We start from the raw sequence: 20439 nt of genomic DNA, 5'->3' as shown, positions 1-20439 counted from the left end.
TAACTTTTAATGTCAATTAACTCACATTTTATAAAAACAATGAATAGACCAAATGCATGTTGGCCAAAATTGCCTTACAAGCTGTGAATTTGCAACCACTTTCCTAGGATAGTAATTTCTTACTAGAAGTATGTAATAAAAAATCACTTCTGGTGCTTTTTTTGGCCATATGTGCCTTATCTCTTATCCCAGAAATGCATATTAAACAGTTTTAGCAAAATGTTCCATGATGTTGGTACTGACCCTCTCCAGTAGCTGAGCACTGCCATTGTTATGCCCATAACCACCAGTTGGCTTATATAGATATTGCACTACAGATCTGGCACCAGTTTGTCCCTGTTGCATGTTTTGATGCCATATTTAGGCTGTTAGTTGGACCAAAAATAAAGAAAATTGCTCTGATTCTATTCCCTTATACTTTTCTGATCTCAGCCCTTATACTCTTCTCTATAGACCTTTAGTTTTGAAGCTAAATGCTTCCTGGGCATGACAACTATATGCAAAACTAGAAAAAAAGGTTCTATTTACCTTGCCTAAGTAAGGAATAAGACCTATTGATTGAAACATTTTAAGTCCAGGGACTCTGGTTTTTGTAAACTCTTGGAGGCGTTTAATCAAGTGCTTTTTAGAAGTGTCACATCTGTGAGGCTCTGTCAAGGGAGGTCTATCATTTTTTCTTTTTTTTAATGAAAGGAGGGGAGAAATTGAGACAGACTCCCACATGTGCCTTGACCAGGATCCACCAGGCAACCCCAGTCTGGGGCTGATGCTCACAACCAGCTGAGCTATCCTCAGTGCCTGGGGCCATGCTTGAACCAATCAAGCCACTGGCTGCAAGAGGGAAGGGGGAGCAAAGGGGGGGAGAAGCAGATAGTCACTTTTTGTGTGTGCCCTGACCGAGAATCGAACCCAAGCTGTCCATACAACAGGCTGACACTATTCACTGAGCCAACCAGCCAGGGACAGGAGGTCTATCTTCATCTCTCTTAATCCCTTGTAGCAGGGCATGGTTATGTTCCATGTCTGTATTCTAATCTGTGGGAACATTTTCCTGGACCTGCAGCATTTGATTGTATTGAATCTTAGAGGCATGAGTTTGTGGCAGGTGAAATTAATAGAATAAAAACCTAGAAACCCTGGCCATCAAGGTAGCCCTCAGAGAAGCTTTTGCTAAAAGGGAAAGGCATGTTCTCTAATACAGTCGTATTGGCTTACCAGAATTTAGAATATTTTGTGATCTACACACTTCTATGTAGAAAGCAAGGCTGAGTAGACATTCTTGTTGACCTACTTATTTAATGATTTTCTTTTAGACTAGCTTATAAAATTTCAGAAGTACTGTGTTCTCATTACGAGAAACCTCCCTGAAGGACCATAGAGTTACAGTATTCATTATTAATCTTGGCTGACTTCCATAACACTAATCAGAATTTTAGCTCACTACCACTGTCTACTAGGTATCTAGCAGCGAGCCTCTAAAGTGCACAGCTTCTCCGCCAAGGGAGAGCATGTGTATCTAAGAACACTGTGGCGGTTATCTCAGTATTAGTTTTATTGAGCAAGATTATGCTGTGGTGCAGCAAATTACCCTAATATACAGTGACTTAACAACAAAGGTTGTGTCTTACATTATATCTACATCATAGATTGATTGTCTTAACTCCATGTCATATTCATTCCAGGACCCAGATTGACAGCAGCTCCTGTTTGGGACATGGCTGATCATGGCTGAGAAAAAAGAGAAGCATAATGAATCCAGAGCTATTTCTTAAAACTTCCTTTATAAAATAAAAGTATACCACTTCTACTTATATTTTATTGGCCAGAGCAAGTCACATGGCCAAGCCCAATATCAAATGGGAAGGGGTGGAGGATGATTTTTGGACAGTAATATAATCTAATACAGTTCCACTTCCTCAAGACCTTACATTGTATTTTAGACATCTGTTGTCAGAACCAAAATAACCAGAAATGGAGTAAACTCTGTGCCTGAGTACCATAGCAGTTATCAGTTTTTTATTTGTCTTTAGGCAGTGGACAGTAATTACTATATTTCATTTCCCTCAAAGGACCTGCTGCTATCTCAGAGATAAATAATAACTCAGTGATTGGCTGTGCTCTTATCAGAACCATTTTTCCTTTGCCTATTTTCCTCAACTGTATAACTTCATGGATGCCTGCCTTCTAGCATATAAATTGAACCACTCGTTCCCCCTTCTGGTCTTTGTGAAAAACTCATAAGTAATGTTAACATACTCTGCTTGTTCTTTCATTATTTTTTAATTTCATTTTTTAATTATAGTTTACATTAAGTATTTTTGTATTAGTTTCAGATATACAGCATAGTAGACAAATGTGTAACTTTAAAAGTGTGCCCTTTCAGTGCCCAGCTGGCACCATACATAGTTATTACACCATTATTGATTTTATTTTCTTCGTTGTACTTTACATCTCCTTGGACTGTGTTGTAACTACCAATCTGTACTTCTCAATCCCTTTACCTTTTTCACCCAGACCCACAACCTCTCTCCCCTAAAAACTACGATTTTTACATTGAAATCTCCCTTACTGTGCCTAGCTCTTTTTATCAATACTTGCTGTCAGACTGAGGCTTGTGTTCTCTAGAAGTTAATTGGATTTTCATTTCTTTACCTTATGTTACATATTCTGATAGTGTCACGTTCAGTTTTGTCTTTTCTGTGATCTCAGCATTCTTACTTAGATTCTAAGCCTTGTTGCAGCATTGAGTTAATTACTTTCATGAATTTTGTGTTTTATTCCTAAATAAATTGGGCCAGCCACCGAAGTTTGCTAGACTACCTGTTGTTTTACCCGTGAAATGACTCAACTCTCAGTTCTGATTTGTCTTTGCCTGCCTTGTTCCCTGGCTACCCATATAATTGCACTGAAAACTTTTACAAAAAACGGTTTTGAAAAGGAGTGTACACTGTCGTAATAGATTAATAAATATCTTCATAAAGATATCCTTAAGTATCTTATTATATGTAGAATTGTTTATAGATTTGATAAAGTAAGGAAATTAGATTTGCTACAAACTTCAAACTTAAAAAAGATTTCATTGCCTGACCAGGCGGTGACACAGTGGCTAGAGCACTGGACTGGGGCTCAGATGACCCAGGTTTGAAACCCCGAGGTCACTGGCTTTCGCACGGGCTCATCTGGTTTGAGCAAGGGGTCACTCAGTCTGCTGTAGCCCCCCTCGTCAAGGCACGTATGAGAAAGCAATCAGTGAACAACCAAGGTGCCACAACGAAGAATTGATGCTTCTCATCTCTCCTTTCCTGTCTGTCTGTCCCTGTCTGTCCCTCTCTCTGTCTCTGTCTCAGTCACACAAAAAATAAAAAATAAAAAAGATTTCATTAAACAGTGACATTGGCAAGTCAGTGTGACATTTAAAGCTTATCTCCTACTAGACATTGTAATTATATGAATTGCTTGACTCTCACTTTTAAAATAATAATTCTGTAAGACAGCCTCCAAAATATTTATTTTTTTCCTTTTTTTCTTATCTAGATCACAAGAGAGCCCTGGAGATGGGCAGCCTCCAGCTTTACCACCCAAACAATCAAAGAAAAACAGTTGGAACCAAATTCATTATTCACATTCTCAACAAGATCTGGAAAATCATATTAACGAAGCATTTGATGTTCCATCTTCTCTTGAAAAATCTACTGTATGTAGCTTCAGATATTCTCACATTTCTTTGAAATTTTTAAATCATAAATGAATTTTTTTTAGTCCAGTGGCATGTTTTACCTGTCAGTTATATTATAGTATTTTTCCTTTTTCATGTTTTCTCATGAATTGTACCACAGTATAACACAATGGAATTGCCTTTTATCATTGCTTATAAAATGCTCATTGCGCCCTGGCCGGTTGGCTCAGTGGTAGAGCGTCGGCCTGGCGTGCGGGGGACCCGGGTTCGATTCCCGGCCAGGGCACATAGGAGAAGCGCCCATTTGCTTCTCCACCCCGCCCCCCTCCTTCCTCTCTGTCTCTCTCTTCCCCTCCCGCAGCCAAGGCTCCATTGGAGCAAAGATGGCCCAGGCGCTGGGGATGGCTCCTTGGCCTCTGCCCCAGGCGCTGGAGTGGCTCTGGTCGCGGCAGAGCGACGCCCCGGAGGGGCAGAGCATCGCCCCCTGGTGGGCAGAGCGTAGCCCCTGGTGGGCGTGCCGGGTGGATCCCGGTTGGGCGCATGTGGGAGTCTGTCTGACTGTCTCTCCCCGTTTCCAGCTTCAGAAAAATACAAAAAAAAAGAAAAAAAAAGAAAATAAATAAATAAATAAAATAAAATGCTCATTGCTTAGAAGTTAATTCTTAAATTTATCTTGTTTTTAGTCTTGTAAAACACATTTATAGACCAAATACTAGTAATCAATTAAATACCATTAACTTGATTATAATTCACTGAGTGCAGAGACTACTACCATTTTCATCAACTTTTTGAAATTGAGTACAGGTCTCTCTGTTCTACAGACTATTTATGAATTATATTGGTACTTTTTGCCTAATGAACATGCTTTTGCCACAAATGATAAATTGTTAGAATCCCCTGATTTACAAATTTTTATTGCTTCTTCAGGGTGGTGTAAATAAACCAAAAGTGAGATTGTCAGTAAATTTTAAGGATACACTGTATTCATGAAGAAGGATAAAGACAGACAAAATATGGGTGTGTTTGAGGAAACTTACGGAACATCAGGGAATAAAATAAGATGTAGAGAGAGGAGAGTCTGCAGCAGGTGTTGACAAGGACAGAAGGTTCTGGTGGCCATTGAACACATAGTTCTCTTATTTTTTTACTTGTGGCCCTCCCACATTACCTAAAGTTGAAAGGCAAGAGGCAGCCACTCTGTTCTCTCCTACTTGGTGCTTTACCGTCATCGATACATCAAAAAGAGAGCATAATCCTTACCAAAATGGCAACTTTAGCATTATTTCTGTGGTAATTCTTTTATATCATCCATTCATTTATTGGTTCATAGTTATTGAGGTCTTTCCTGTGCTAAGGTTCTTTAGTGGATAGTGGGAATACAGGGTAAAACATGGTTCCTGCTGTTAAATAATCTACAGTGTAATTTTTTTTTCATTCATGCAAAAATTATTTATTGAGTACCTGCTATAAGTCATGCATTGTTGTGTAGGCTCTGGGGATTTGACGGAATAAAATAGGAAGAAAAAAAACCCTCTGTCTTTAAGAACTTGGATTTTGGGGATAAGAGCAATACAAACAGTAAACAAGGTAAATAATTTATGTAGCGTATTAGATAGTATAAATGCTAGGGAGAAATATAAAGCTGAAGGACCTAGAGAATTTCAAGAGAAGATTGTTACAATTTTAGATAGTATTGCCAGGGATGAACATAGTGACAAGCCATGTAGATAAGCAGAGGGGGTAGTGGGTGCAATGACAATGAGTATGACTGACACAATCAGGGAACACCAAGGGAGTTGATATGACTAGAGGAAAAATAAGCAAATGAAGAGGAGACAAGTGCAAGAGAGCATCAGATCCTAAAAGCCTTGTCTTATAAAGACTGTGTTCTCTAACCCTGAGTAAGATAGGAAGCAAATATATGTACAAACCTGAGGAGAGAGTACTGCAATGTCTCAACTTTAACAATATCCCTCTGGCTGTTCTATTAAAAATAGGCTGAGAGCAGGGTTGTAGAGATAGTTGTTATGACATATTGAAGTATTCCAAGCAAGCAGTAGTGGTGATTTGGATGAGTGTGGTTGCCACGGAAGAAAAAAGACATGACTGTATTCTGGGTATATTTTTAGAATACAGCTAACATAATATGCTGATGGATTAGATGCGGAGTACGTGAGAAAGAGACAAATCAAGAATAACAGCAGGGTTTTTGTCCTGAACAACTAGAAGGGTGAAGTTGCCCTTGACTGAGATGTGAAAGGCTACAGGTAGATCAGGTGTGGGTGGAATATCAGGAGCTCAGTTTGGGACACATTAGGTTTGAGATGTCTATCAGAAGTCCATTTGGGAATAGGATTCTGGAGTTGAAGAGGGAGGGCCAAGCTAGAGTTATGATGGTGAGGGCTGATGGCACGTAGACAGTATGTTAAACCATGAGGTAGTAAAGAATCACCAAGGAAGTGTGTTGTGTGTAGATTTCTTAAGGAAGAGATTCTAGATATTGAGCTTTTGGTCCTCAATTGTAAACGTGTGAGAGATGACAGAACTGACATCTGAGACTGAGGAAATGCAAAGGTGGTCAGCTGGCTCATAGGAAGAAAGTTACAGAGAGAATAACCAACTTTGTTAAATGCTGCTGGTAAATCAAGTAAGGTGAGGACTGAGAATTAAACACAGGAGCAATGTCAAAACCTTTGGTGACCTTAATAAGAACAGTTTTGATGGAGTGCTGGGGATGAAATTAGAAGGATGGGACAAGAGGGACAGCAAATGTTAACAGCTCTTTCAAAAAGTTTAGCAGAAAGTCCCTGGCCGGTTTGCTCGGTGGATAAAGCAACCTGTCGGCACACTGAGGTCGTGGGTTCAATCCCTGATCAGGGTATGTATGAGAAGCAACCAATGAACTTTTAGCAACAACTAAATGGAACGACTAAGTGCAACAATGAGTTGATGCTTCTCTCCCTCTCAAATCAGTGGGGAAAATTTTTTAAAATAAAAATGAAGTTTAGCAGCAAGAGGAAGGAGAGAAATGGGTGGGAAGTGGAGTCCAGAGAAGTGGATTTGTTTGTCTGTTTGTTTGTGAAATAATATTTCCCAGAGGGTGGGGGAAATGGATAATGCAAAAGAGAAGAGAATTGGTATAGCAATATTTTGAGTATAGAAGAGAAAATGGGGTCTAGAGCAAACAAGTAGGAAGACAATTTGAAGGCAATATAAGTTCTATAATTAGAAGTGACTATAGGGAATTCACAAGCATATAAAAATAACTAATGCAGCTGTGGGTTAAGGAAAGACTTCCCAGAAGTGATCAACTCTGAGCTGTCTTGAATGATAAGATTTAGCCAGATACTTACCCTCAAAGAGCAGGCATAAAACATGGTAAGTGAAAGACTTAAGTAACAAATATATATATAATTTTATATGTGTGAAATGTCCAGAATAATCAAATCTGTAGAGACCGAATATAGATTTATGGTTGAATAGGACTAGGTAGTAGGGTGAGAAGTTGGGGAATGACTGCTAATGGGTAAAGGATTTCTTTAGGGGGTTATGAAAATGTTCTAAATTTAAATGGTAGTGATGTTCGTACAACTCTGTGACTACAGTAAAATTTTTTGAATTATGCATCATGACTAGATAAAGTACATAGGATGTGTATTATATCTCAGTAAAGTTGTTTTTATTATTTTTTTTTTTTTCATTTTTCTGAAGCTGGAAACAGGGAGAGACAGTCAGACAGACTCCCGCATGCGCCCGACCGGGATCCACCCGGCACGCCCACCATGGGGCGACGCTCTGCCCACCAGGGGGCGATGCTCTGCCCATCCTGGGTGTCGCCATGTTGCGACCAGAGCCACTCTAGCGCCTGAGGCAGAGGCCACAGAGCCATCCCCAGCGCCCGGGCCATCTTTGCTCCAATGGAGCCTTGGCTGCGGGAGGGGAAGAGAGAGACAGAGAGGAAAGCGCGGCGGAGGGGTGGAGAAGCAGATGGGTGCTTCTCCTGTGTGCCCTGGCCGGGAATCGAACCCGGGTCCTCCGCACGCTAGGCCGACGCTCTACCGCTGAGCCAACCGGCCAGGGCCTAAAGTTGTTTTTAAAAGGCAGAAGGAGTAATGCGAGTTCATGTAACACTTATGAACACTTACTACATGCAAAGTTTTAAGCCAGTTTATAAAAAGATTGCGATGAATGGATTAAAATTAATTGATAAAGCTCCTCTTCCTCTTAGCACTCACAACCTAGCATGCAGTGGTACAGAGGCATAAGATGTATCTGGTTGGGATGCCACACCATTTCCTAAGTCTGATTATTCACAAATCACTTTTCTGATTTAACATTTTCATTTAAATCATGATTCTTTATATACTGTAGATAATACCAGCAAACAAAAAAGCATACTTCATTTATATGTGAAGGACAAATTATAAAAGAAGAAAATAACAAGGTATTTATTTTTGTCTTTTTAAGCCTAATGGTGGTATTCCACATGATAATCTTGTTCTAATTAGAATGAAACCTGATGAAAATGGAAGATTTGGATTCAATGTAAAGGTAATCTAGAATGTATATTTTACTCAGTTTTTAAGTTAGGATGTTTCTCCTGCTAATATTTGACTTGCTCTGTTTTCAAGGGAGGATATGATCAGAAGATGCCTGTGATCGTGTCCCGGGTAGCACCAGGAACACCTGTGAGTTATCTAAATCTTGCAAGTAAACCCTATTTTCAAGAATATGTACTTATTTTTATTAGTTTATGTAAAGGAAGTAACTTAATCATTTGTTTTATTTGTCAGGTATCTAATGTTGTTGGCCAAAAATCTTAAATTACTGGGAAGATAGTTTTTATTTATTCCCTATCTATAAAGAGTTTTTTAAAATCCTTGTTTTTACAAAGAAGCTGTTTATGACTTTTAGTGCTTGTAAAGTGTTAATAGATTCTATCAGAATAATTCCTTTAAATAGCAAAATGTAGACAGGTATATTTTTTGTTTTGCTATTTTGTTTGCTTTTTTTTCATTTATAATTGTTTCCTTACATTCTGTTTGCCACCTTATATTTAAAAAGTTTACTTTAAATAGAAATAGTACCAGTGATTACCATATTTTTCGCTCCATAAGACACACCTGACCATAAGACGCACCTAGGATTTTAAGGAGGAAAATAAGAAAAAAAAATATTATGAACCAAATGGTGTGTTAAAATATTTAATAAAATACTGTATTTTTCGCTCCATAATATGCACAGGCATTTTCCCCTCCATTTTTTTTTGGGGGGGGGGAGGTGCGTCTTTTGGAGCAAAAAATACGTTATTTTTCCCTGTACAGACAAACTTTATATAACTTTTTACTATGAACATTTTAAACAGCAACAGAGAAAACATTTTAGGTCCCTGTTGTGATGAATTCCCCTGTACTCATCATGCAGTTTCAGCACTCATGAACTTTATGCTCATCATAAGGATAATTCTTAGTTAATTATGGGTGTATTATTTTTATTTCTCTTATATAAAACAAATATTGCTTTCAGATTTACATTTATGCTGTTGCCTACTTTTCCTGTGTGGTCTTCAGTCAGCACCCTTTATTATTTAACTGTCTCCCAGCAGCCTGAGAGAAGGAGGCCTGCTGTCTTTTATGGTGCTTTGCAGCAACCTCAAAGTTGTTTGACTATCGTAGTCAAAATTAATTAAGGATATCATAATGTATGGTTTTGGGTTTTCAGTTTGTAGTGAAAGTATTTTATGCATAGTTTTTATTTCATCATATATTAAAAGGTGCATATTCAAAGATTGAGATTAATAAAGTTAATAGTTTTTTCTGTGTCATCAAAAACAAAAAAATTACAGACCTATATACATAGGTATCTCACAAAACCCAAAGACAGGAATACAGTCAGACCTCTAGAAAGATCTCATCAGTCACTGTCTATTTTTTATTTCTTTTTTATGTGAATGTTACATTCTTCTCTCCCAGTGCAAGCCATTTTGTGTCCTGAACCAGCCTCATCTCACAAGCCACTTCAAATATATTAGTCTGAATAAAAACAGTGTATTTAATGGCAGCTGCCGGTCAAGTCCTGTAACATCACCACCACCAGACACATCAACCTTCAAATACAATTATGACTCCTAAATCTGTGCTAAGATTGTATAGCTACTACTATATTGATCCTCAGTCCACATGCCAAGATAATGACTGCTAGTAACTTCAGATTTACATATTACCAGCTCAGCAGCCCAGAGTAATTAAACCTGTACAAATTACCAACTCCTGGGGAGTAAACCAATCATAGATCCAGTTTGGATCAGATGTCCTCTTTTATTTATTTTTTATTTTTTATTTTTTTTGTATTTTTCTGAAGTTGGAAACGGGGAGGCAGTCAGACAGACTCCCGCATGCACCCAACCAGGATCCACCCAGCACACCCGCCAGGGGGCGATGCTCTGCCCATCTGGGGCATCGCTCTGTTGCAACCAGAGCCATTCTACCGCCTGAGGCAGAGGCCATAGAGCCATCCCCAGCGCCTGGGCCACCTTTGCTCCAGTGGAGTCTTGGCTGCGGGAGGGGAAGAGAGACAGAGAGGAAGGAGAGGGGGAGGGGTAGAGAAGCAGATGGGCGCTTCTCCTGTGTGCCCTGGCTGGGAATCAAACCCGGGACTCCTGCACGCCAGGCCGACGCTCTACCACTGAGCAAACCGGCCAGGGCCTCAGATGTCCTCTTTTAAACAAATCTCTTGGTCAAAGGAGATGGGACAGGGATTTGATGTATAAAATGACTCTTATGTCTGCTGTATATGTGAAAGGTGGGACAAAGATGGGGGAACTAGTCCAGAATTATTTACTTTGTACATATTTAATGGAAAATGTGTATGGGTTTGGGACTTCAGATGAAAAGATGAAAGATTGCTAAATTCTCAAGTAGAAAGTTAAATAATGTCTAAAATAGAAAACTAAATAAAAAATAGGGGTGTTATGTAGAGATACTGAGGTAAACACAAAAGAGATAGCTAAAATATTGGAAGAAGTTGACTGTTGAGAGGGAGAATGGTATAGAAGAACATAAGAAATGGTTTCTGGTCTTAATCTTACAGACCTAGTGAACTCTTTAAACTGTGTGATATATAACTTTACGAAAAACAAAAACAAAACAAAACATTTTTCTTCTTTTTCCAAGTGAGAGGAGGGGAGATTGAGAGACAGACATCACATGTGTCCTGATGGGGATCCACCTGGCAACCGCTTTCTGGGGCCAGTGCTTGCCCATCTGGGGTCATGCTCACAACTGAGCTATTTTTAGCATCTGAGGCAGAGACTCCATTGAGCTATCCTCAGCGCCCAGAGCTGATGCGCTTGAGTCCATTGACCCATGGCTGTGGGAGGAGAAGAGAGCGAGAAAGGAGAGTGTGAGGGGTAGAAAAGCAGATGGTCGTTTTTCCTGTGTGCGCTGGTTGGGAATTGAACCCGGGACATCCACGCGCCAGGCTGACACTGTATCCCTGAGCCAAACAGCCAGGGCCAGTGAATGAATGGGTAGATGCTTTTCTATATGTAGTTTTAGTTCTCCTGCTATAGAGCCTATAAAAATAAATTTTTGTGCTTTATTTTTAGAAAGGCATGTGCAAACTGAAACTTTATTTGCATTACATTACAGGCTGACCTCTGTGTCCCTCGATTGAATGAAGGTGACCAAGTTGTACTGATTAATGGTCGGGACATTGCAGAACATACCCATGATCAGGTTGTCCTGTTTATTAAAGCTAGCTGTGAGAGACATTCTGGGGAACTTGTACTTCTAGTTCGACCTAATGGTAAGTACTCTGTGTAGCACTGGATATTATGTAGTGATTTCATAATTATCACTATTTAGTATAGGACATAGCACCCAGAGTAGGCATTTTAAAACATATAAGTCATATCATGTCAGTTTCCTGCTCAAAGCACAGTGGCTTCCATTAACACTTGGAGTAAAATCTAAATTCTTAGCCCCTTGCCCTACCACTCAGTCTTGCTCACTCTATTCTTTGCTGGCTTTCTTTTGCCGTTCCTTCTGCCTAAAACACTCCTCTTTACTGATTTTTTGTACAACGTATACCTTCACTTCTTTCAGGTTTCTGCTCAAATGTCATCCTCAGAAAGTTCTTTCCTGACTACCATAACTAAAATGGCCTCCTACCCCCTCCATTTTCTCTAATAGTAGTAGTAGATAATAAATAATTGAATGAATGAGTAAATTTTTAACTCGTTTCACTTTCAGAAAACTCTGTAACAAGCTGTAGTTAAAGCATTTGTTTTTTTTAAATATCCTGTCTGTGTTTTCTGTAGAGAATGCCTAGTAACCTAATCTTGTCATTGCCACCTCTGGACAGCTAACGTGCTAATACACAGTCAGAGTCCCTGACTGGGAGGAACCCTGACGCCGAAAGCTCTAGCTCTCTGCTCCTCTGTCACAGTCTTGAGCTTCCTGCTGATGTGGGCACTCCGTGGCTTCTCAGCAATTCATTCCCCCTGTGGATAGCCGAAATTATTAATTGAATTAAAACTCCACCCTCCTTCAATCTTTTTTTTTTTTTTTTTTTTGTATTTTTCTGAAGCTGGAAACGGGGAGAGACAGACAGATTCCTGCATGCACCCGACCGGGATCCACCCGGCACGCCCACCAGGGGGCGACGCTCTGCCCCTCCGGGGCGTCGCTCTGTTGCGACCAGAGCCACTGTAGCGACCAGAGCCACTGTAGCGCCTGGGGCAGAGGCTAAGGAGCCATCCCCAGCACCCGGGCCATCTTTGCTCCAATGGAGCCTCGGTTGCGGGAGGGGAAGAGAGAGACAGAGAGGAAGGAGAGGGGGAGGGGTGGAGAAGCAGATGGGCGCTTCTCCTGTGTGCCCTGGCCGGGAATCGAACCCGGGACTTCCGCACGCCAGGCCGACATTCTACCACTGAGCCAACCGGCCAGGGCCTCCTTCAATCTTTATTGTTCATAATTCTATCTCTGTGTTATGCAGAGTAAATTTAATCCCTCTTCCTTCAGCTTTTTGACAATAGTTGATTTTACCAGAAACCCTCCCCCTTTTCTTCAGTTCAGTGATCCCAGGTGCTTCAGCCAGTGTTCATGTGACTTTGTTTCAAGTTCCCTCCACACTTTCCTCAGTATCCTCTGAGGAAATACTCTTTTTTTCTTTTTATTGATTTTATTGGGGTGACCCTGGTTAGCAAAAGTACTCAGGTTTCAGGTGCACAATTCCACAACACATCTTCTGTATACTATATTGTGTGTCACTACCCCAAGTTAAGATGGTCCATCACCATCTATCTCTTACCCTTCTCCACCTCTTCCCACCCCCACCACCTCCTGACAATCTCCACACTGTTGTTCATGTTCATGAGTTTAGAGAAAAATTTCTTATATGCCTATATCCCAGCATTAGACAAATCCTTCTAGTTTTATCCTGAATAGTTTACTTAATCATAGTTTTAGCCACAAGAGTAATTACTGATTATTGCTATATTACCAGTTGTTGAATATATATTAAAACTCTCTCTGTTTCCACACTGCACCAAACCCTGTAAAATTTGCAAGAAGAAAACAGCAAAACTCATTTTGCCTGTTGGGTACATATAGGCATGTTGATTTTATCTTCTCCACTTTGTGCTTTTCTGCTTTCGTGATCTGGAATTTGCTTTCTAGGAAAATTCAAAGGACTTCAACAGCATTCTGTTTTCCCTTTTTAAGAAACTCATTCATTTAGATCTGCTCTTTATGTGATTCATTACTAGGCATTTTCTGTTACATAAAGCAACTTAAATTTTATACTAAGAAAATATTCTCTCTGTTTCGTTTTCTCTTGATAACAGATACTGAAGAACAATAATAATAATAGTTTTTAAATGCTTTCCACATGCCTGGACTCTTTACATTCTCATTTAATCTTTATTGCCATACGGCAAAGTAGATGACTTATCCCATTTTATAGTTGAAGACATTTTGGCACCTAGGCATTTTGTGATCTGCTTATGGATTCATGACTAGTACAGACCCAGAGTGGGAGCAAAAGTCTATATAATGGAAGAGTCTTAGCCCTTTCGCAAGTTCAAATCACCTCATTTATACTTTAGGAGAGGAATCCAGCTAGGTCTTAACTTCTTGACAAAAGATCTTTCTTAATATTATTTTATTGTCAAAATTTGGACAGGGCCTGACCTGTGGTGGCACAGTGGATAAAGCGTTGACCTGGAATTCTGAGGTCACTGGTTTGAAACCCTAGGTTTGCCTCGTCAAAGCACATATGGGAGTTGATGCTTCCTGTTCCCCTCTTCTTTCTCTTTCTTCTCTCTCTTCTCTCTATTCTCTCTCTCTAAAAATGAATAAATAAAATCTTTTTAAATTCAAAAAATCTGAATAGGACCTATATTCACTTTCAGTGTGAGTCTTTCATGTCCATTTTTACTAAAATAACAGGTCCTCAAATAATGTTTTTATTCAGCATCACTTTGATATAACGAGAACAAAGATGATTCCCGGCTGGGGCCGCTGACTATGTGGAGTTTTCTCATTCTTCCTGTGTGCTGTGTGGGTTTTCTCTGGAGACTCCAGGTTTCTCCCAGTCCCAAAGAGGCGCATGTGAGGTGAATTGACGTATCTCCCCTATTCCAGTCTGAGTGAGTGTGAATTGTGTGTGTGTGAGCATGCCCTGCAATGGAAGGGTGTCCTGTCGAGGGGGGGGTTCCTGTCTTCCACACTGAGCTGCCAGGAGAAGTTCTGGCCAGCCGTGGCCCTGACTAGAATAAGCAAGTTGGAAGATAATTATCTTACTTGTTCTTACTAGTTTTTATTAAATGTGTATATAGCTCACATTTATTCCAGTGTTTACTATTAGAAGTGTCTTGGGTCTTTATTTGGAAGTTTGATGATGTTTCTGTGACCAAAAATATACTTTAGGAACTTAACTCTTGTTTTTATCAATTAGACTATAGTAAAATTGGTTTTGTTTTATGTCATTTTGTTAAAATTGCAGTTTCCAAGAACCTGCCAATGACATTGAGGGCCTACTGTACAGTGTGTCCGTAAAGTCATGGTACACTTTTGTCCGGTCACAGGAAAGCAACAAAAGACAATAGAAATGTGAAATCTGCACCAAATAAAAGGAAAACTCTCCCAGTTTCATACCTATTCAGTGCAGTTTGATGTGGGCTCACGCACAGATTTTTTAGGGCTCCTTAGGTAGCTATCCCGTAGAGCCTCTACAGACTCGTCACTGACTGATGGCCTACCAGAACGGGGTTTCTCCACCAAACTGCCAGTTTCTTTCAACTGCTTGTCCCACCGAGTAATGTTATTGCTATGTGGTGGTGCTTTGTTATAAACACGCCGATATTCACGTTGCACTTTGGTCACGGATTTGAATTTAGCAAGCCACTGAACACACTGAACTTTCCTCTGTACCGTCCACATCTCGACTGGCATGGCCATGGGCTGCTCCGCTGTATACACGGTGTTACGTCATCATCTGCGCATGTGCACATGCTGCCATATCATCCTACAGAAACTGGGAGGGTTTTCCTTTTATTTGTTGCAGATTTCACATTTCTATCGTCTTTTGTTGCTTTCCTGTGACCGGTCAAAAGTGCACCATGACTTTACGGACACACTGTATAATCAATTTAAAATTATGTTTACCAAAAATCTCAGAAAAACAAAGAGCTTGTTTTTTCTGGTCTTTTCCCCTTTAAATCTTACTTCTTAGACAAACTACATTAATATGTTTTTGTCTTTTTGTTCTTTTCAGAAATTTATATTTCCCAAAAGTACATGCATATCTGAGCAGAAACCGAACTTCTTAGGCAAGGGCATAAGAGACTCCTAGCTTGATTTCATCCTGTAGAGGGCTGTATCCTGTCTCTTTTTCAACTCTGCCCTTCACCACCACCACCACCACCACGGGGGGAAGGACTTTGTAAGAGCAAGGGGGCATGCCCGACTATCACCTGTGACCCCCCCCCCCTCTACCTAGCCACTTTCTTCAACCCTCAGTTCTCTGTCCAAATAGCTGTGAGCCCACTCCTGGGCCTGTGTGGCCATTTTTCCCAAGTCCATTCTCCCAAGGTTGCTCACGTGATGTGAGGGAGCCAGGGGCAGCTAACATGCAGACATCTGCAGAGGTGTGTAGAACAAACTTATGTATGGACTGGTATGTTAATGGGCAAGTTTGTATTCTCACATGTTAAATAGTAGAGCTGAGGGTAAGAAATGAAGTAGAGTGGGCTACACACCTGGGTCTGGGGTCTGACTCAGACCATGACCATGACTTCTCACCTAGATTCTTGTTTCAGATGTAGACTCCCAGGTTGTTTTAGAGATATGTCAAGGAAAGAGGATAAAACATACTTTGTTTAGCACCCTGTTCATTTTATTTGTGATCATTTATGTCTAGATGTAGTACATAGGCCTTTATTTGTCTTCTTGCCCTGGGTCCCACAACATAGGGTAGGTCTGTGCAGAGTTTTTCGGCAGCTCCTCTTTTTCTTAATGTCTCTTCAAGTTACAGACTTTTTAGCAATATGGCCAAGAACTCTTCTTTTCCCAAAAGGTATACCAGATTTCTTCAACTCTAGTCACTCTTCATCTCTTCTCTGTGACATCAGACTCAGACCTGATGAATTATAAGTAAATAAATAATTTTTCCTGGCACATATTAAAGACTAAATTTGGTAAATCCCTTTCACCAATTCTGTTTTCCATGTGACTTTTTGTGGTTGGATGTATGTATGTATATATTTATTTATTTTGTCTTAGCTGTCTATGATGTGGTGGAAGAAAAGCTAGACAATGAGCCAGACTTCCAGTACATTCCTGAGAAAACCCCACTAGCCAGTGTCCATCAGGATGACCATTCCCTGCGGGAGTCCATGATCCAGCTAGCTGAGGGGCTTATCACAGGGACAGTCTTGACACAATTTGATGTAAGTAATATTGTACGCTTTCTTAACTGCCTCATCTGTCAGTTATAACTTACAAACTGACTTATTAGTATTCTGAGAAATATTTGAGATCAGACTTCTAAAACACAAAGTTTTTTAAATTGCTCCCAAAATACTGGCTATAGTTACGTAAATATATGCCTATTTAAAAGAAGAATAAATAATATGTATTTTTATACATACATCATCAAACTAAGGTTTTTTTCTGTAATTAAATAGCTGTTTTCATGAAAGTGGGCAGATGAAGATAGGTGATTATAAAATTACAAATTCTGAGTTAAAGGAAAATATTGTTGTCATATTTAAACCTTCTCTAATTTTTGACAGTGTAGTTAGCCATCATTACTTCTTGTTCTGAAGTATATAATTTTTTTTTAAGTTCTGGGTTCATTCTATAACTGAAAGCTAATTGTTTTCTACAGATTTTCAATAAAAAACTTAAGGTATTTTTTTGCTATAAGCAAAACTGTTCACTTCTTCTGCCAGTCTCCACAATATGAGATATAATTGTTAGACTTGTATTGAATTGAGCTTTTACAAATCTGGTTTAATATCCTGTCAAACTAAGGAACACTGTTATGTAGATGAAGTTTTCTAAGGAAAGAAACCTGATTCATAACATAGAAACTCTTGATGTCTTGCTGGACTCATCTTTTTTTTTTTTTTAAAGCAACTATATCGGAAAAAACCTGGAATGACAATGTCTTGTGCCAAATTACCTCAGAACATTTCCAAAAATAGATACAGAGATATTTCGCCTTGTAAGTATCTATGATCTCTGTATGTTAAATTTTGTCTTTCTAACATAACTCTACTAAGCATTCTTTCTTTGAAATTTTTTCAGATGATGCTACACGGGTAGTTTTAAAGGGTAATGAAGACTATATCAATGCAAATTATATAAATGTAAGTCTGTTTTTATTGTGTTTTTGTCATTGATATAAAAGGGACCACTATAAAATGAGACTTAATCCTTATTATATAAAACCTAACCTTGAGAGAATATTGAGACTTTTAGATATTGAAAATATACAATAAGTGTTAAAAAATAGTTTGGTACTGTCAATATATACATAGAACAGTGAAAGAGAATGGTCTAGTCCAGAAATAGGCTGAAATAAAGACTAGTATTTTGTTTATGGTTGGAGATAGCCTTTTAAATCATTGAAGATAAAACATTATCTAGTGAATGAGTTACATCTGTCTAGAACAGGGGTCAGGAAACGTTTTGGCTGAGAGAGCCATGAACACCACATACTATTTTAAAATGAAATTCCATGAGAGCCATACAATGACCCATGTACATTATGCAATATCCAATAAAAATTTGGTGTTGTCCCAGAGGACAGCTGTGATTGGCTCCAGCCACCTGCAACCATGAACATGAGCGGTAGGAAATGAATGGATTGTAATACATGAGAATATCTTATATTTTTAACGTTATTATTTTTTTTATTAAAGATTTGTCTGCAAGCCAGATGCAGCCATCAAAAGAGCCACATCTGGCTCGCAAGCTATAGGTTCCCCGCCCCTGGTCTAGAATATATCATTTTAAGCCCCCCCCCTTGTGGAGCAAAAATAAAAATAGATTATTACTTTTTCCTTTTTATTATAGGAAATTTCAAACATACAAAAGTAAAGGAAAAAGTAAAATGAACCTATTTATACACACGACTCAAATTCAGCAATTCAACTCATGATCAAGTTTGCACCCATACCCCTACCATGCCCCCACACAACCAAATTGTTTTGAAACAAATCCATACATCATATCATTTATCTGTAAACACTCTTCCTTACACACTCTTGAGGCCAACATACATTTAAGATATACTAAAATATAAATGTAAGACGTGGAATCAGGAAATACTTGGAGGAGGTATGTGAGAATTGTCTAAAATATCAGAAAGGGAAGGGTTTTCTAAGCTTTTATATACATGCCTAACTATACAGAAATTATTGATGAATTTGGCAATGTAAATTTTTTTTTTTTTGTATTTTTCTGAAGTCAGAAGCGGGAGGCAGTCAGACAGACTCCCACATGCGCCTGACCGTGATCCACCCGGCATTCCCACCAGGGGGCGGTGCTCTGCCCATCTGGGGCATCACTCCATTGCGGCCAGAGCCATTCTAGCACCTGAGGTGGAGGACATGAAGCCATCCTCAGCGCCTAGGCCAACTTTGCTCCAGTGGAGCCTTGGCTGCGGGAGGGAGAGAGAGAGAGAGAGAAAGGAGAGGGGTAAGGATGGAGAAGCAGATGGGCGCTTCTCCTGTGTGCCCTGACCAGGGATTGAACCTGGGACTTCCACACACACTGGGCCGACGCTCTACTGCTGAGCCAACTGGCCAGGGCCATAATTAATTTGGGGGATTCTTAAAAAGTACCGTATTTTTTGCTCCATAAGACACACTTTTTTCCCCCAAAAGTGGATGGGGAAATGCCCATGCGTCTTATGGAGCGAAAAATAATTTTATTCAATATTTTAACACACCATTTGGTTCAGAATATTTTTTTCTTATTTTCCTCCTTAAAACCCTGTCTTATGGTCAGGTTCATCTTTTTTTTTTTTTTTTTCTCTACAGGGACAGAGAGAGTGAGTCAGAGAGAGGGATAGATGGGGACAGACAGATAGGAATGGAGAGAGATGAGAAGCATCAATTATCAGTTTTTTATTGCGACACCTTAGTTGTTCATTGATTGCTTTCTCATATGTGCCCTCGGAGTCTCGAACCTGGGTCCTCGGCATACCAGTCCTACGCTCTATCCACTGCGCCACCACCTGGTCAGGCGGTCAGGTGCATCTTATGAAGGGAAAAGTACAGTACTTAAGTCAGATGGCAAACTGCATTTTCCAAATACTGTAAAATATATTTCTTCAATATATAGTGTTATATGTAAGAAGTGAATAAAAAAAATACACTGCAATGAAAATAATGAAAATTATGCAAAGACAGTTTATAAGAAAGGTTTTGTAATTGATATATTTTAAAATGTTATGACATTTTTCAATTTCTACAAAAGTAGAATAGTATGAAGATCCCCCCACCATAAACCTATTAGCTAGCTTCAAGAGCTATCAACAAATGGCCAATCTTGTTCCATCTAAACAGTACCCATCTAGATTATTTTTTAAAGCCCACATATATCACTTTTTATAAATATAGTCAATTCTTGTTATTTGTGATAGTCTATAAAGTCTTCATTAACCCTGAATTAGCAAATACTAAATCCTTGCTCTAAGGGGAAATACAGGATTAGGTTCCTCTGATCCTCTAGTTGCAAAATTTTTATCAGCTGATCAATATATAACCTTGTTTCTATTTAAAGGTACCTTATAGACTACACAATGTTGATTCATTTAGCATTGAGCTCACAGCTAACAGCACTACAACACGTTAGACAAGCTTTCTTATCTTGGAAACGTGTTTTCTCCATAAGGCATATCAAGACCTCCTTACACTTAGAGCACTGGACAGCACTTTTGCACTGTCCTTGTGGGCCATTGAAACAGTGAAATCTCTAACAACAAGCACAAAAACTTAAAAGCGTGGCACTAAATAGACTATAAAAAGTACACTTGTTTACAGTATAAGCAGAAAAAGAAGGCAGAACAGCAGCATCTTACTCAACATTAGCTAGAAGCCAAATTTTTTACCTCTTTGGACATGTCTGTAAATAACCATGAAAGCTCTGCAAGTACTTTTGGGATTACAAATAAACTTTTTTGTTTTTAGCGAGAAATAGGAACAATGAGACAGAGAGGGACAGATAGGGACAGACAGGAAGGGAGAA

General features: G+C 39.3%; 1 protein-coding gene across 8 annotated transcripts in view; it reads left to right on the top strand.

The window, feature by feature from the left end:
* Positions 1 to 20439, top strand: part of PTPN4 (protein tyrosine phosphatase non-receptor type 4) — a 218024-nt gene that overhangs the window by 166911 nt on the left and 30674 nt on the right. For all 8 annotated transcript variants that reach the window (XR_010746663.1, XM_066346559.1, XM_066346563.1 and 5 more), the window contains 7 exons: positions 3535 to 3694; positions 8144 to 8227; positions 8308 to 8364; positions 11326 to 11482; positions 16462 to 16628; positions 17317 to 17407; positions 17491 to 17552. Coding sequence is in view for 7 of the 8 variants with exons in the window: in XM_066346559.1 (XP_066202656.1) it covers positions 3535 to 3694; positions 8144 to 8227; positions 8308 to 8364; positions 11326 to 11482; positions 16462 to 16628; positions 17317 to 17407; positions 17491 to 17552 (778 nt within the window). In the remaining variant the exon portion in view is untranslated. The remainder of the gene's footprint in view (positions 1 to 3534; positions 3695 to 8143; positions 8228 to 8307; positions 8365 to 11325; positions 11483 to 16461; positions 16629 to 17316; positions 17408 to 17490; positions 17553 to 20439) is intronic.

This window comes from Saccopteryx leptura, chromosome 7 (genome assembly GCF_036850995.1).
Source record: "Saccopteryx leptura isolate mSacLep1 chromosome 7, mSacLep1_pri_phased_curated, whole genome shotgun sequence".
Classification (NCBI taxonomy): Eukaryota; Metazoa; Chordata; class Mammalia; order Chiroptera; family Emballonuridae; genus Saccopteryx; species Saccopteryx leptura.
Note: the sequence above shows the minus strand (reverse complement) of the source record. Positions and strands in the feature narration are given on the sequence as shown.